The 16,698-nt window shown below is 36.3% G+C and overlaps 1 protein-coding gene across 2 annotated transcripts in view; it reads right to left on the bottom strand.

Annotated features, from left to right (window-relative positions):
• Positions 1-2,105: 2,105 nt before the first annotated feature.
• The window catches only part of tesk2 (testis associated actin remodelling kinase 2), a 39,336-nt gene continuing 24,743 nt past the window's right edge, over positions 2,106-16,698 (bottom strand). For both annotated transcript variants that reach the window (XM_007552012.2, XM_007552013.2), the window contains 8 exons: positions 15,972-16,118; positions 14,414-14,496; positions 11,826-11,910; positions 10,500-10,583; positions 9,089-9,175; positions 7,146-7,284; positions 4,849-5,382; positions 2,106-4,251 (listed from right to left, as the gene is read on the bottom strand). In XM_007552012.2, the coding sequence (XP_007552074.1) occupies positions 3,965-4,251; positions 4,849-5,382; positions 7,146-7,284; positions 9,089-9,175; positions 10,500-10,583; positions 11,826-11,910; positions 14,414-14,496; positions 15,972-16,118 (1,446 nt within the window). In that variant the 3' untranslated portion in view covers positions 2,106-3,964. The remainder of the gene's footprint in view (positions 4,252-4,848; positions 5,383-7,145; positions 7,285-9,088; positions 9,176-10,499; positions 10,584-11,825; positions 11,911-14,413; positions 14,497-15,971; positions 16,119-16,698) is intronic.

Raw genomic sequence — 16,698 nt, 5'->3', positions numbered from 1 at the left:
GTCATCCTGTAAGTGTTGCTCTCTGGTTTCATTGTTCTCTACTGGTTTCTCCATTATACTACTTTTCATGCTGGTCCACTGCTTCTCTGCTTCAGTTTTTATATTTTTTATTTCAGTTACTAACATTAAACTACACCAAACTCAGACTTAATGGGTTAGAAGGAAAGGTTGATGCAGAGTCAGGGACTAACTCCCCTAAATGAAGCTGCAAATCAGAATCATTAATTAACAAACGGTGACCTTACTTTAGGGGATACGTTGGTTTATTAATGGTTAAGTAATGATTAACAACAGATCAATTTTATATTCTTACAGCTGCATGCCTATGAAGCTATTATTGTTTCTCACATAATAGTGGTTACATATTTATGAAGATATAATGATATAACCACAATATCAGTACAAACAAGTATTTTAATTTATCGTTTATATTTTCCTGACCTTTGCTCCCTTTTTTCATCTTTTCTTTATTTATATACAAACCTTTTTATCATTATTATTATTATTATAGTTGTTGTTGTTTTTATCACCAAAGGTTCCACTGTCATGTTCCAGCAATACATTAACAAATACAATTTTTGTCTTAGGCCTACAGACTAGACTAGAATAAAATAGAATAGAATAGAAATAATTTATTTCCCCAGAGTGGGGTAATTCATTTGTACCAGCAGAATAGAATAGAATAGAATAGAATAGAATAGAATAGAATAGAATAAGAAATTGTACAATTATTAAAATTAGTATCCTATAACACGCTATATTTCCAAAATGTGCAACTGAATAGGTTGTTTAAAAAAATGTACAAAGTATGCATGTATATTTGTGCATAAAAAACAAATGAGAACATATGTAAATATCATTAGGGATTTAAGTGCTTACTGACTTTGCTGGCAGCAGCTGTTAAGGCCTAACAGGTGGGAAGAAGGATCTATAATAAAGCCTCTTTGTGCACCCTGGATGCAGCAGTCTGTCACTAAAGGAGCTCTTTAGCTCACAAACAGCTTCAGACCTCATCCAACAGTGATGTTTTATGGTAAATGATGACCTAATTGTTAAGTAGTGATGAACAAAGTTTGATGTGTGATTTCAGCCAACAGCCAAAAATAGGCTCATTAATACATAAACTAATTGTTACATTAAACATATTTTTATGTGTGACTTCACTTGAGGGCACCCAGTGATTTCTTAATGGTTAGGCAATGACGGAGTAGTGGTTAGCAACTCTAACGCGCAGTTTCACTTGACAGAAACACAAACACTGGCTTGGCAATCCGGAAATAAATAACTAAATAAAAGTGGAGAATCATCATTTTTGAGGAAAAAATTATAGGTTGATCACTTAAACATAGGGCTGGACAATAAACAAAAACAATATCGCAAGACAGTTGATCAATACCACCAGAAAAAGGGTCTGATTGACTGTTCAATAATTTCATTGAACTCCAGTCCAGAGCCGCACAGCATTCTGGGGGATGTAGGCAGAGAAAAGGCTCTAGTCTTTCAAACTCTCACCAAGTCAGCTGAAAACAACTCACTCACTCACTCCTCTTTGGTTACCTAGCAACTCATTCTTCCTGGTTACCTAGCAACAACCTGATTAGTAACTTAGGCAGCAGCAGTTTAAGGTTTCACTAACCTGCCTCATAACTGCCTAAAAATATAAAAACAAAGTGGAGTGAAAACTGTGGACAAAATAGGAAAGGTCACATTGGCAGTATTTCAGATATTTACAAAAAATGAATCAATAATTATTGATATCGATCGATATGAAGCGTTTATATTATAAGTTTTCTGCCATATCGACCAACTCTATTTAAACTTTTGGTGACTTCAAATCGAAGAAAAACAACAGTGGAACTAATCCTAAATACTGAAAGTAAGATAATTTATCAGAGGAAAAAATGCATCAATTTCAAAGGGAGAATAAAGATTGAACTAAAGAAGGTCAAGTGTTGTGATCAGTCCAGATTTACCCTCTTCCAGAAAGATGGGCGCATCGGGGCAAGAAGAAGGGCAGAAGAAGTGACGCTCCCTTCATGCTTGTTTCTGGCTGTGCCGCTGATCCAGATGTTGGAAAAAAAACAACAAAAATCACAGAAAATTTAGGGGAAATTTTGTTATTTGATCAGAAAAAAAAACATTTCAATTTGTATTCAACAGGTTTCAGGTATCGCCACAGTTTTACACAAATATACAAAGAGTAAGACATTAAAGGTTTTCATAAATATCAAAGCTTTATCCTGTAAAACGACATTATCAGACTTGCATAGGAAAATAGCAAAGGAAGGTTCTAAACATCTGAGTTCCTGTGAAAGAGGCCAGATTTGAGCCTAAATAATAAATTTTATAGATAATTCAGTTTGTAAAATGGTGTTTTTGCAAAAACACTTCAATGCTGAAAAACAAGGAACCTAAACACCTGAAAATCTATTGCATTAGATCTGTTTTAGACACGTAGTAGATATGGGAACCAAAATATTAGCAGCTATATTATATTGAGACATTTACCAAAAACATTTGTAGCCATCATTTGAAGAGTTAAGAAGTAATTTGCAAATTTTCTGAATAATTTTGAAATGAGGGGGAAAAAATGCTCTTTATCACAGAATCAAAATGTTTGAAAAATACATCCTTAGTGGAAATCAACAATTAAGATTAAGCAACAATCATTATGCGTTATAAGTGAAAGTCACCACTTTGAGGGTTACAAGTTTAAGTAAAATTTGGATAATTTATCAGCTTAAATCCAGCCAACTGAAGCCACTATTACTGAATATTCAGCAAAATTGCAGAATATTTTACTAGCCAGATCTTTTAGCTATATTTTTATTTCATCCTGCAGATATTTAACCATGCTGTCGCTACTTTACCACAATAATTAGTTATAATAAATTGTGTTTTGGCTTAAATTCTGACAGCAGAACTTCATAAAATGGTGGTTTTGGGTGATTAAAAGAGAATATTGAATATTCAGCAGAATATTCAACTATGGAGCCTCAAAAGTGCCACAATCTCACAAGTAAATAATTGAATTATTTTTATAAGTGATAATTTTATTCCGAACAGTGCATGGTAATAAAATATTAATTTGCCCTCTGACCTTTGCAATAAACCCAAACATGTGATTGCTTAACCCAACTGCTGACCAATCACCTTATCTATAGAAATATTAGCCCCGCCCCCTCATTTTCAACAGTAAGGCTAATAATCAGAAGGCGCTGCAGCTTTTTTCAATTTTTTGTATGATGTATTTACAGATGTAAATAAAGGCAGATCAATTCATTTCTAATATACATTTCCAAATGTATTTAAATGATCACTTTGTTCATCTATTAAATTGTGGCACTTTTTGACCCTTGATAGAAAGGAGTGAAGAAACTAAAGTTAAGAACAACAAGCTAAGACAAATAAATAAAAATTTTAAAAAAGAAAGAAAATTCACTTTTGCCCATTTTAGGCTGAAATTTAACATTTGCTGTGAGTTTTAATTTCTCAAAGGACCATCAGTGCAAGACCGTCTTCATCAGAAACGGGAAGGGCTTGTTTCTTTAACTTAACAGAAGCATTTGTCTCAGAGCGAACACTGAAAATGATCAAAACAACTTTAAATTCACACACACTCAAACATAATACAAGGGATCATCAATATCCCACAAAGAAACAAAACCAAACAAAAAGTCTTAGAGGGAAAAAACAAATATCTACATCTTGAAATATTAAATATCAACAACTTTGTTTCAGAATATAATCTTTACAGAAAGCGTGTAGATAAAAGCCTCTTGCGCTAACCGGGTTGAAAAATAGTTATCTAGATCAAGTGGTTTATCTATTCAAAATGTGATACATTTACTTGACAGATTAGAGAAAACTGAGTGCTTTATTTTAATGATACAAGTTTCCAGTCTTATGTCTCCACCTCCCTGAATGTAGGAGTCTACAGTCCTGCTGAAATGTTCTGCTCTAGTCACACCAGGCAGCTTTCCGTCCCTCGGTCCAGATTCTCCTCCTCTCGTCCGCCGGAGCAGTCCATGGCCTCGGCGCTGTCCGTTTCGCTGCCGGTGAGCATCGGAGACCAGCTCTCCCCGCTCGTGTCCTCCGTCCTCGCCTCCACGTCGTCGTCGGCGCAGCCTCCTCTCTGCCTGCAGAAAGGCGGGATCTCCACCACCACGTACTTCCTCGCCCAGCCGCTCAGAACCGCTTTCTGCCGCATGTCGCTCAGGATCGGCGCCGCGTCGGACCTGGAATTCGTCGCTAAAGGGGAGAGAAAAATAAAGATTCATATCCGCAAAGATCTCCATTTTATTTGGCAAATAACTTAATTCCTGAAAACATCTTTTATGTTTTTCTTACAAATTTGTAATAATCTTGCTAAAAAAATATATATATATACTTCCATATATGCAGATATTGTTACTGTCAATCTATGTTATTTGGCTCCATGCTCCCAAAAACACAAATCATACAAAGTATGTTTGGTTTAGTATCTACTGCAAATATCTTAGTAGACTTGAAATAATGTAAAACTAACTAACAAGTACCTTTTAAGAAAAATATAGGAGCTTGTTTTAAGTCAATAATAGTTCCACTGGAAGACAAGACATTTCCCATGTTATAAGTGAAACAATCTGCAAATAAAACTAGTACTTTTGCTTCAGTATTAACCAATTATTGACTTAAAACCAGCTCCTGTATTAAAAAAAATAAAATACATTTGGCAATATTTTGTTTTTGCAGCATATTATGGAGTCTAATAAGTGTTGAAAACATACATTGACAGAATATCTACATATTTGTAAATAATGATCATTTACACCTTTCCCATACACCTGAAACATTCATTAGGTTTACCTGGAAGCGTGACGGAGAGCAGAGTGGACGTACAGGTAACAGAACCGGCGTTATTGGATCCGACCGGGTCTGTGAGGTGGAACATCTCGGAGCGCGGCAGCTGCGGGGACACAGGTACGGAGTGGCACTGCCTGCCTGGCAGCTGCTGCCAGTAGAAGGACGTCTCCTGCTGGGACGCTCCGGGCCCGTGGGTCGGCGCCTGGTTGCTGAACACGCTTCCAGGCGGGGAGTGCAAATCAAACACCAACGAGAAGACGGACTTGCTGGGCACGTCGTAGAACTTGATCTTGCCCCCGCAGAGGTCCTCCCGGGCCGTGAACGGGTTGATCTTGCGGGTCCTGAGGTTCCTCTGAGAACTGGGCGGGCTGTAGTACGGGTCCTGGACGTTGATTTTCCTCCCCGGCTTGCAGGAGAAGATGTCCGACTGGCTGCGGCTGAGCCAGATGTTTCGTCTGGGCCGGGGCGATTTGGGAGGGATCTTATCGTTTTGGCAGCCAAGAGGATTCAGTCGTTTGAAGGCCTGGATTTTCTCACCTTCAGTACAGAAAACAGAGTTTCTACAACTGCTTTACATGCAAAATAAAGCAAAAAATATTACAAGAATCTTAAAAACAGAATCTTTATGTTTCTTAATTTGTAGATTTGGAAAATCCAAGGTGATTCCCACAAAGTACCACAAACTTTAGTAACTGATTATTCTATTGATTATTCTGACAATTAATTGATTAATCTGGATAGAAAATTGCCACATTTTGCAGATTTTACATTTAACCACTTCAGCCTTTTTATATAATATTAAAAATGCATTAAAAGATGCAATACTTAAATTAATTTTTGAAAGAAGAAAATATTTTTTTTGCCTAAAATACAACATAGCATTACTTTACTCGGCCACTTGAGGAGGACATATTTATAAAAAAAAACATTTTTCATTTTAAATGCTATATATGTATATATTTTTAAATAGTTTTGGCTTCTTTACTTCTCTGAGTATGTTGCTCTTCCAGCAAATGACCTACTATAATTCGCTATAGTCCTGCTAACGCTTAAGTTTTTACTAAATTAGTTAACAATTATTTCAATAACCGATTAATCACAACTAATCTGATTAATCGTTTCAGCCCAAGATTAGAACTTAGCATCCATTTTCATAAGGTAAACCTCCACTAAGTGCAAAATTACTGACCAGACTCCAGCAGCTAATGTTGCTCTGGCAGCATTTCATGTTTTGCCAGCCATTAATAACAACCACTCCAGATTGTTACAGCAACACTGTTTTGAGTGCAGCCACCATGTTTCTGAGAAACCCAGAGCTGGGTCACATCCGTCTAAAAATATTGACAATTTTAAAGTCTAAATATTGTTTTTCCACCAGCCTTCATCTTGCCAAATAAGTTGGAAAGCATCCAGCTCCCATCATAGTTTGGTTACTGCAATGACAAATTTAAACAGCCTCTTTTATTTTGAAAAAAAAAGAAAAAGAAGTGATTAAGAAGAATTGAGCTTGATTTCCTCTGTTGCACTGCAAGTTCATACAAACATAAACTTAACTTATCATTTAATAGATGATAAATTAAGTTTGTGCAAAGGTAAAAGACAATGGCAGAGAAGAAGTTAGTATGACCACTAGGTGGCAGCACAGGTATATTCTTTAAAGGATTCTCCTGAGTTTACAGCAGTTTTCAAAGGTCCTGGATTGGATGACTATTCAGACATTTGGACAAGATTCACTAAATGTAATTCTCTGAGAAAAGGCTGATTCATAGTTGCAAGAGGTTTACAGAAACAGAGATCTTTGCTTCTGTAAATATATATTTTTTTCTGATCAAAGATGGAAAAAAAAGAATTTGACATCTTTAAAATAAAGCATCAACAAAAATATGTAACTTCACAACAACACGATTACAATCATGTCTGACAAAAACCATTTGGGACTTCTTATTATGAAACATAAATATATACAAGTACGAGAGATGGTGTGTTAAGAAGAACTGATGTTATCAGCCAAACCAACAGCTGCAAGAAGAGATCATCACTTCCATGTTTTGTACACAACAGGAATAATTCCTCTGTCCAAAGGCTCAGATTGTTTTTTTTTTCTATATTCTGATAATCAGGCAGGCCGGAAACCAAACATGAGGCTGAATTAGAGGAAACATGTTGGCCTGAACGGACTGGGTCTCATTTTAATAAACTCACCAGAGTTTCTCTTTAGATCAAGATGAGATGCAAACCATACATATAAATAAATGACTTTAGTAGACAGTGACGCTGCAGTTTTATTTAACTGCTCTTACTTTTTGACATGGCTTTCTTCTCATTGTCGCCGGTGAGTGAAGCGCTCTCGTTTTCCATCTCTACGACTTTGAGCCGAGCGAGGATCTCCTCCAGCTGCCGGACGATGTCTGCAAACGACGGACGGAGTTTGGGATCCATCTGAAGGGAACATGGAAGGCAGGAAAAAACATTTAAAACTATATTCAGATTTTTAAATACTAATATAAAGCAGCAATCAATCAATCAAATGTTATTTTTACAGCACCTTTCAGCGCTTTAAACCATAAAAACACAGTCAGAGAAAAGAGTCACCAGCTGAAGCATTACATTTTGCCGTCGTTACACATCAGATTGTTGATTATGTTTCAAAAACATAGTCCAGTTGTGTACAAGTCCAGTTTCAAAGAACACAGTTTCGGCAGTTTTGCAGTTTTCTGGCAGTTTGTTCCAGATTTGTGGTACATAGAACCTGAATGCTGCTTGTCCACGTTTGGTTCTGGTTCTGGGCAGACATGCATTTACAACAAAACATTAAACATAACGTACACATTTTTATTATTCTATGAAAATTTTAAAGTTTATGTAAGTAAGTTTTGAAGTCAATGACAACGCAGTTTGTTTCAGATAAAAAAAATGCTTATAATTTTGAAGTCTGCATAACAACACTAGAGATTGCTTTGCAGCCACTTGTGTATATTTTCCTTTCAGAACAATATTTCTTGCACCAGGATCGTCTTGTTTCCAGCTCCATCCTTAAAGTTACCTTTAAGTTAGTTCTGTCTTTAAGTGTACCAATTAATTTGTACAATACTTTGTAAAATGTTTAGTTTTTGCAGTGTTCAGAGGAATTTTTATTTGATGGAAAAAGTAAAAAAAAGTTACATTTGCTCTTTTTGGACCCGAGTCTCCTTTCCCTCAGGTTTCTCTGCACCAGGTAATCTTATAAATAAGGTGAGTTCAGAGGGCAACAGGTTGCAGTTGTTTCTATTTAGGGATGTCCGATTTTTCAGATTTTTAAGAGTAAAAATATTTGAAATTCCTGTATGTCACAAAAAAGTGCAAGACATGTGAAAACTTTCATTTTGATTCTTTGGATTTGGCAATTAACTTTCATCATTTTGGGTTTTTCCCCAGCCACAAATACTGAAAAGAGATCAATCAAAAGGAGAAGTTGCATTTCTATTGGCTTGTTCAGGGGAAAGACTAAAATTTTAAGCCAGATTTGAATAATCACAAAGGGCAGGGATGTCCAAAGTGCAATTTGGGGACCATTTGTGGCCCTTGGGATGATTTTTATGCAGCCCTTATCCACAACTAAAGTCAGGGGTTGATGCAGATAAAGAAATGAGACATTTTAATATTGTGTTTAGTTTCTAAGTACACATAAAATAAAAAATAAAGTTTGCTGAGCCCCCTGATGCTTGCAGAGAGATACAATGCAGTTTACAGACTAGGTGGAATAAAGATTCAGCAACAGATTTGGAAAAAGGATAACAGAGACACAGATGATAAAAAGACAACAGAAAAGGATGAGAGCGGATAAAGGAGTCTGCATAGGCTCAATTAGCAGGGTGCTTCAAAAACTTTAATGCTATTATCTTATTATTAGGAGATGTAATTAAACAAAGAGCGGAAATAAACAACAAATGAGAAAAATAAGATTCACAACTTTGATGAAGTGATTGAAAATTTGCTCATTTTTACACCCAAATCTGTTCGAAGTTTTTATACCATAGTTGAACCTGAGAAAATAATATTCTAGACTGCAGAGAACAAAATCCTCAATACAGCAGATTAAATCAAATTAATCCCATAATCTCATTGCCCTGTATTTCTCAACAAGAGAATAAAACTAGCAGATGAAATTAAAAACAGTTTAGAAATGCCTCTTCTGTCAGCTGGTAAACAGAGAGCAGGTGCTGATTATATTCGCAGATTTGACGCAGAAAGATGGCGGACTCACATTGCAGCAGTTGAAGGCCAGCTGGAGGAAGTCAGGCGGACAGTCTCCAACCATGTGCTGGAACGTGTGATAGTCCAGGCCGAAGTTCTGCTCAGAAGGACACATCGGAAAACAAAGAGGAAACTCATTATAAAGGAGAGATAAACATGGATACAAACATGCTTCATTAGATACTTGACATAGTGCAACTCTGCAGCCAAGGCTAGGCTGATGTCACAGTAATCCCCCTGACATTGTCCTGCTGTCTGCCAAGTCCCACTGTGCTTGCAGGCCATCAAACCATTACCAACAACTGATTCCTACAATGGGATTTACTTGTAAGCCTGACTTAATGGTGCAATCTACGCTAGGATGCAAAGGATGATCCCCTCTAGTAGTTAATATACCGACTAGATTTCAGCATTAAACAAGATAAATTAGAGGAAAAGGCTATAAAAACAACATATCTTTCACATTTTGCAGAAAATGAATTTTAAATAACCTGTAGCTTTTTCTTCTTAAGTTTTAAATCATCCTGATTAACTAGTGAATTATGAATCAAATGAAGCAGATAAATCTTGATTTTTATTCATATAAATATGAATAAAATGGGTATTTTATAAAATAAAAACATATAATGGGCAGTTAAAATTTACAGCAAGTCACAAGAAAAAACAACAATACACCAACAATTAATATTTAATTAGAGGGTGTGGCACTGAATTACACTGCTTCAATAAATGAACGTAAAAAAACAAAAAACAAAACTTGTTGGTCAAAAAGTGCTGGAAGGACTAAAGTGAGCAATAAACCAGTCAGTAAATAGATAATAATAGAAATTTGAAATTCCTTTAAGAGGCAACACAGAATTGAAACTCAGTGGTTAAAAATACAAACTGCTTGTGTTGGAATACATCAATTTTTAAACTAGATCTTTTAGCATCTTTCATGCATTTTTGTGCATCTAACAATTTTTTTATGTGATAAAATTGCAAAGAAATTATCCAACCTTTGTAAAACATCAAATCCTTTCAGGTCTATTATGTATAGATATTATTTATGATGTTCCCCCCATTCTGCATAGTGTGTGTATATTAAAAACTGAGGAAATGAGTGGAAAAAGCAGAGCATTTCTACATTGTTTGAAGAATTATTAATGAAGACTCCATTTAAAGATTAGAAATTACCCTGGGAGGCAAAATATCAAGAAACAAGGAGTGTCTTCTGACCTTTGCACAAGTCTATAAATTGTCATTTTCAAGTTTTACCTTCAGAAACAAATATTTGCCTCATACCATGAGGTTGGATTATAAAACTGCAGAAGTAAATATTTTAACATTCTTCCCCTGATTTGTTTGAGAAGTATACACTGCAAACATGTACACAGGGTGTTATAAAGTCAGGAGGTAGAGAGGAGGTGAAGAGTCGTTACCTCAGTGCGGGGAAGGAAGTCGGGGTCGGCTTGGATCCGTGCAATGACTTCACAAAGGATTATTCCATAGGAGAAAACATCAGCCTGGAAGCAGACATAATAAGCTCAGAAATATATACATTTATACATAATATTCACTCATTTAATGCAACCTTTATATAGCTATAGTTATGGTGAGAAGTTCACACACACTCAGCGTGGAGATAATGTAGTAGTAATTTGAACTTTAAGAGGGGCGGTATTATGTATTATGTGCTATTTTATAGCACAGTCAAGTAACTCTGCTACCTTCAGTTGTTATAGAAATGCTATATATCAAATATAATGTAAAATAAATTTGACTTTGCAATTTATTGCCTTGAAACTGGGCCTCTGTCTCTTTAAGAAGCTTCTACTCTTTCAGATACTCCATCTTTAGCACATAATCACAACATTTCTCCATTATGCCATTTACAACTGTTCTTAGGAGCCTCAGACTGAGAAGTAGCTCATATAACGAGCTCAGGAGGTTAGCAAGTGTTTGTTAATTTCTGCTGCCACTAGTCTGGAGGAGCAAGTTTTCAGATACCCCTGAATGGCTGCAATCAGAGATTCAAAGACTCCTCAAACATCCATGAAAGAATCAAAGCATGTTTTTGGTGAAGTAGTAACAGAATAATATGATGTTCAGCTAAACATTTTGCATAACAAGTCTGTTATGATAGGATTTCTGATTGTTTTTGAATGTGAAGTGGCTCATTTGGGTTTGACTTTCTTTCTGAAAAAAAGCTCCGCACAATAAAGCTAACATTCAAGCCATGTAGTTTGCAGTAGTGTAGTGTCATATGCAGATATTCGCTGTAAACCCACTTTAAAATCTCTTAGTGTGGTTGCCAGTTGGGCTTTTTTGGCCTCATTTTCATAAAGCTGGTTGAGTGTTTCTTTTTCAATATCTGGCAACACTGGTAACAGCCCACTTTAATGAGTTCCTTGGATTTAGCAGCATTTTTGGGTACACTATGCACATTTTTGTTGTGCTTACCTACAGTCAACCATGTTCAAAGTCAATAGGTTTCACATTCAAGAATCTTCATAATCACTTTTTATGTATATAATGTACATTTCACAATAAATCCAAATGTGTGCATCCGATTCTTGCTTTTCGAAAGCTCTGATATTGCTGACATATGTAGTATTTATGCTCATGATGAGTGCATGTTACGCGCTGCTTGTAGCTGTGATGTCATGACAGAAGTGCATTTGCACTACTTGATGCAAAAGGCAAATTCTGTCCGACTTAAATTGATCTGAATCTGTAAACCTTCTTTGAACTAATAGAGATTTTACCTTCTCATTATAGGGTTCATCTCTGAGCACCTCGGGAGCCATCCAGAAAGGAGAGCCGACCACTGCAAGCTTTTCTCCATCAGCCCTAAACAGAACATATGAGCAGAAAGAAAAGCTTAATGTCTGCATCATTAGACTGATGTGTGAAGTAAACTGGCACAGAACGTGAGTCCAAAAGGAACTGGATGTTCTGCTGCGTTTGGAAGCTGCTCTGTGTGAATATGGCAACCAGTTTATGTTTAAAACAACCCACAGATGTATCTAATAAGTCCCATTTGCTCCATTTAGATTTAAACTGAATTTAGTTTAGATGCATAATGTTCAGCCTGGAGGTTAAATAACATCTATATCTATTATCTAATTACAGATTTTCTTTTTCAAACTTAAAAGTTTTAGGCTCAGATCAAGGTTAACCTAAACACAAAAAGCAGTTAGTAATAATTATATGCATTAAGGGAAAGCAGCCATCCAAACCAATCAGAAAAAGTAACTAACATTAAAACATGGTTGCTCCAACCTTGGCAGCAACAATTATTAGCAGAAAATGTCAGCGAGTTTATTACATCTTATTGAGGAAATTTGGCCCACTCTTCTTTGCAGTATTGTTTTACTTTAGCCACACTGGAGCCATTTTAAGCACGAAAACTCTGTTAAAGATCAAACCACATCGTCAAAATTAAATTTGGGTTCATACTTTGACTAGCCACTCAAAAACCTCCATTTGTTGCATTTGTTTCTTGTTTTTGCCATTTATAGAGAGTCTGGCAGTCTGCTTTGGACCTTTTTCCTCAGGTTTATCTGCTAAAAAGCAGATTTTATGGCTCCATAGATTATGGCAAGTCATCCAGGTCTCAGACCATTACTCTACTGTTTGGCTGTCAGTATGATGTTTATTTATTTATTTATGTTCTGAGAGGCTGTGACAGTTTTACCCCAGCCAGGTGTAACAAGATACCTTCCTTCTAAAAAGCTCCACAATATTTTTTTTTTTTAACCAAAGTTCACCAGTTCCATGTTTTTACCAACTGTGGATAATTGCCTTGATTAGTAGCAAGTGAGACATTGATCAACATATCTGATGTGTATTTGCTGGATGATTTTGCTCATAAAATTTGATATTTATTGAATGATATTTTTATGATGTAAAGGCTTTTTGAACTGCATGCTGGAACTCTGCTTGGGTTGCTAGGTGACTTCAATGGGGTTGCTAGGTAACAGGTTGGTTGCTAGGGAACAGGTCAGGGAGAGTGCCTGCTGATGTGACGTTATGTTTCACAAGTTTTTGAAATTGGCCATTTTCCAGACACCAAAACAATCTTAATTTATAGAAGAAAAACACAGCTGGGTGGTTGTTTTTTAATAGCTTAGCTGTTTTTAGAAGCAATAGAAATCCAAAACCAAACCCGAAGTAAAAACATGCAAAATGTAAATTTTACTATATATATATGCCCGCTAATGTCCAAATGTAATGGTAAACCAGCTGACCAAACGTGCTGGAACTCTGCTGAGGTTGCTAGGTGACGGTGCTGGCCCTGGCTGGGGTTGCTAGGCAACGGCACATTGCCACTGAATGTGACTCACCAATCAGGAGGTTCTTGAAACGACTTACAGACAGCAAAAAACAAAAACAAAAAACAAACAAAAAAAAAACATCTGGGTGATTTTTTAAGTACATGGATTATTATAAGAAGCAGCTGAGACCAAAATGAAAGCATCAAATATGCAAAAAGTGAATTTTACATAACAGGTCAGGTTGGTTTGGATAGTTTTTTTCTCCCCAAAACAGACTGAAGTCACTCTGAAGTCAGTCTAAAATAAGACTGAAGTCAGTCTGTTTTGTATTTACTTAAGTTATTTTTGTCCGACAACAAAAACATAACATTTCGTTTGATTATTTGAAACATTTCAGAGAGCCTTTTCACAGCACAGTAAACAACCAAACTCTGTGTGGTCACATTCATAAACCTTTGGGAAATATCAGAGGAATTATTTTGGACATTTTGGAGAACAGAAAGCAGACTCCCTGCTTCTTTTTGGCTACTGCACGATTAGAAAGTGAAAACCCCAGACTGACAGGATCCTCCTCCTGCTATCAAAACACCGAGGCAGAGAATGTGAGCTGTAGAGGCGGCTTTTAGTGACCTGTGTGCTAATAAATAACCCCAGTATGAAGAGGAGGAGGAGGAGGAAGAGGGGGAGTAACTAAGTTGAGTTTGCTGTAGGAATGAAGAGCTGACACCAACAAAAAGATGATTAAAGAAATAAAATTCTTATTACGCGACATGTTTTCCCTGAGTATGACCATAATATTATAAAGAGAACTGATATTAAACCAGAAGATGGGAGATAAAGAAAAGAATGAGCCTTACTAGTTTGAAGGCCAACATAAATTAGACGCATTAGGGAGATAAAACTGAACTGGCCTTCAGTTTGAGTCACTTAAATATGATTTCTCTTCTGAAAATTATCCCTCATAATGAGACGAGTAGAAAACAGCCAGCATGTTTCAGTTTATTTCATCTTCTAATTTTTTTCCTTTTCCTGCAAACTCCCCCTGGCATTTCTAGATTCACTCTGACGCTTCTTACTGTTTGGTGGGAATCTTCTCTGCCAGGCCGAAATCTCCCACCACCGCCGTGTAACCATTGTCGTCGCATTTGATCAAGCAGTTCTGTGAAGACAGACACCCCCAAAAGCACAGAATGTTACTTGGGGAAGTTGCGACACAGACGGATTAAACAACAATTTATGGTTTATTACCCAGACCTTTGCTTCCTATTTAGAGTAGTTATAAGAAAACTGTGCATTACAAGTTTAGCCACTTCCTTCCTCTTCAGCTTACTGTAAAGTGTTCAAACTCTCACTGGAACCAGCAGAGCAGCATGTGAATGAAAGACACCTGTAAACCATGAGAAACTATCATGACACCTAATTAACTGAGCTGCATATTAATGTTCACAGTTTATTTATGATACATGAAGCTAATGCACAACTTAAATCTCGCAACGCTTTTCTTCCTAAACTCCGTAATTTGCAACGGTCGAGTACAGTTAGCTTCTCTGAAAACAACAGCATAATTTCCACATGCTCACTGGGGAAGTTAAAAGTTAAATGACTTTAAATGATTTGAGGAAGTGCAATATTTCTACCCTCTGAAGAGAAACAACTTAACCGTAAACAACTTACAAGAGAACATACCCGATGTCCTTTAATGCCAAAAGTGTCTGGGTTGGTTTAAAAAACTATGTAGTAATGCAGCCATTGTTGTTTACAGGGAGATAAGCTGCTCTAAAAATGATTTAATAGAAGAAAACAATGCAACATACTGTATGAAATGGTTATGTCATTACTGACAGGGCAAACAGAAAAACTTTATTGCCATTTCTGGATTTTATGAAGGAAGACTGTGAATTTCTTTTTATAGTCTTGCTTTAATCAAATGACGTTTGTAGGATTTATGTGCACCAGACCCATTATATAGGCTATTTTGTTCCCTAAATATAAAATAACTCAATTTAATTTGTTCCACCATATTTTCCTCTGGAAAGTTGCACACATTCTTTCTAAAACCTAAATCTTGGTTCTTTAATTTTACAATGTTATATTGCATAGATTAGCAGATCTAGACAAGTTTTATTTTGTAGGAATAGTATGCAAAAATAGAAAAAAATTTGCTGATCCCTGGCTTAATGTTTAACTAATTCATATCCTTATAGGGCTTTTTTTTTTTTAAAGGAAGTTTGTTTTCCTCCCCATAGTCAAATGTGTGTTTTTCAACATTCCTGCCAACAAACACCTAATGAACCTTCAGTTTTACAGTTGGTCATCGTTTCCTGTTGGAGCTCCAACAAATGTGTGTTGGTGCACATTTTCTGAGTCAAATGACTAGCAGGGCTAACTGGCTGTACAGTTGTTGGCACTGATGGCTTTTAGCAAGAATGTCCACACTGCAAAAACACAAAACCTTACCAAGTACTTTTTGTCCAGTACACTTTAAAAAAGATAAGACAACTTTTCAGCAAGATACTGGAGCTCAATTTAAGTCAGTAATTCCTTAATGTTGACAACTAGATCATTTCACTTTTAACATGGGAAAAATGTCTTGTTATAAGTGAAATAATCTTCCTCCAATTAGCCTCAGCTAACCTTGGAGGTGAGGTCCCGGTGGAATATGCCTTTGGAGTGCAGGTAGGCCACACCGCTGGCGATATCACAGCCCAGTTTCACTCTGGCGGGCCAACTCAGGTGCTTGTTGCTGTCTAGAAGTTGCTCCAGGTTTCCTCCGTTGATGTACTAAAGAAAGAGGGAAAACATTTCAAACATGTGAACAAATAGAATATACAGAACTGTATAAGTGGTAAAAAAATAACTTATGTCACGGTGTCCCAAAGATTTTGTTCACAGCACAACTATAATATTTGAGTTGAGATTTTTGTCTTCAAAATTCTGATCAATGGCAAAAACACAAAGTGTGGACCGAAAGAAAGTGTAGGTAGAAGCGCAAGCTTATTATACTCTCACATTATTATACACAAAGCCTCATCAAAAACAAAGCAGCAGGATCTTTCAGTATATGTTTTTAACAAGTTGTGGCGTTCCAGCTAAATCAGTAGACACACTCATAAAAGAAAACCATAAAACTTGTTTTTTTATAAAATGATTTTTATACATTTTGTTTTTAATTTAAGAGTGAAAAGCACCGTTATGTTTGGGTTTTGAACAATAAACTTAGCAGTTATATGCATTTTCAAAGCAGGTCTCAAATATTTGGACCCCCTTGTCATTGCCTACAATGACAAGGGAAGCCGTCTGGATGAAAAAAAACAAAAACAAAAGATGAACACTGTATGCGCTGGGCTTTTACCTTAGAATG

Source organism: Poecilia formosa, unplaced genomic scaffold (genome assembly GCF_000485575.1).
Source record: "Poecilia formosa unplaced genomic scaffold, Poecilia_formosa-5.1.2 Scaffold45, whole genome shotgun sequence".
NCBI lineage: Eukaryota > Metazoa > Chordata > Actinopteri > Cyprinodontiformes > Poeciliidae > Poecilia > Poecilia formosa.
Note: the sequence above shows the minus strand (reverse complement) of the source record. Positions and strands in the feature narration are given on the sequence as shown.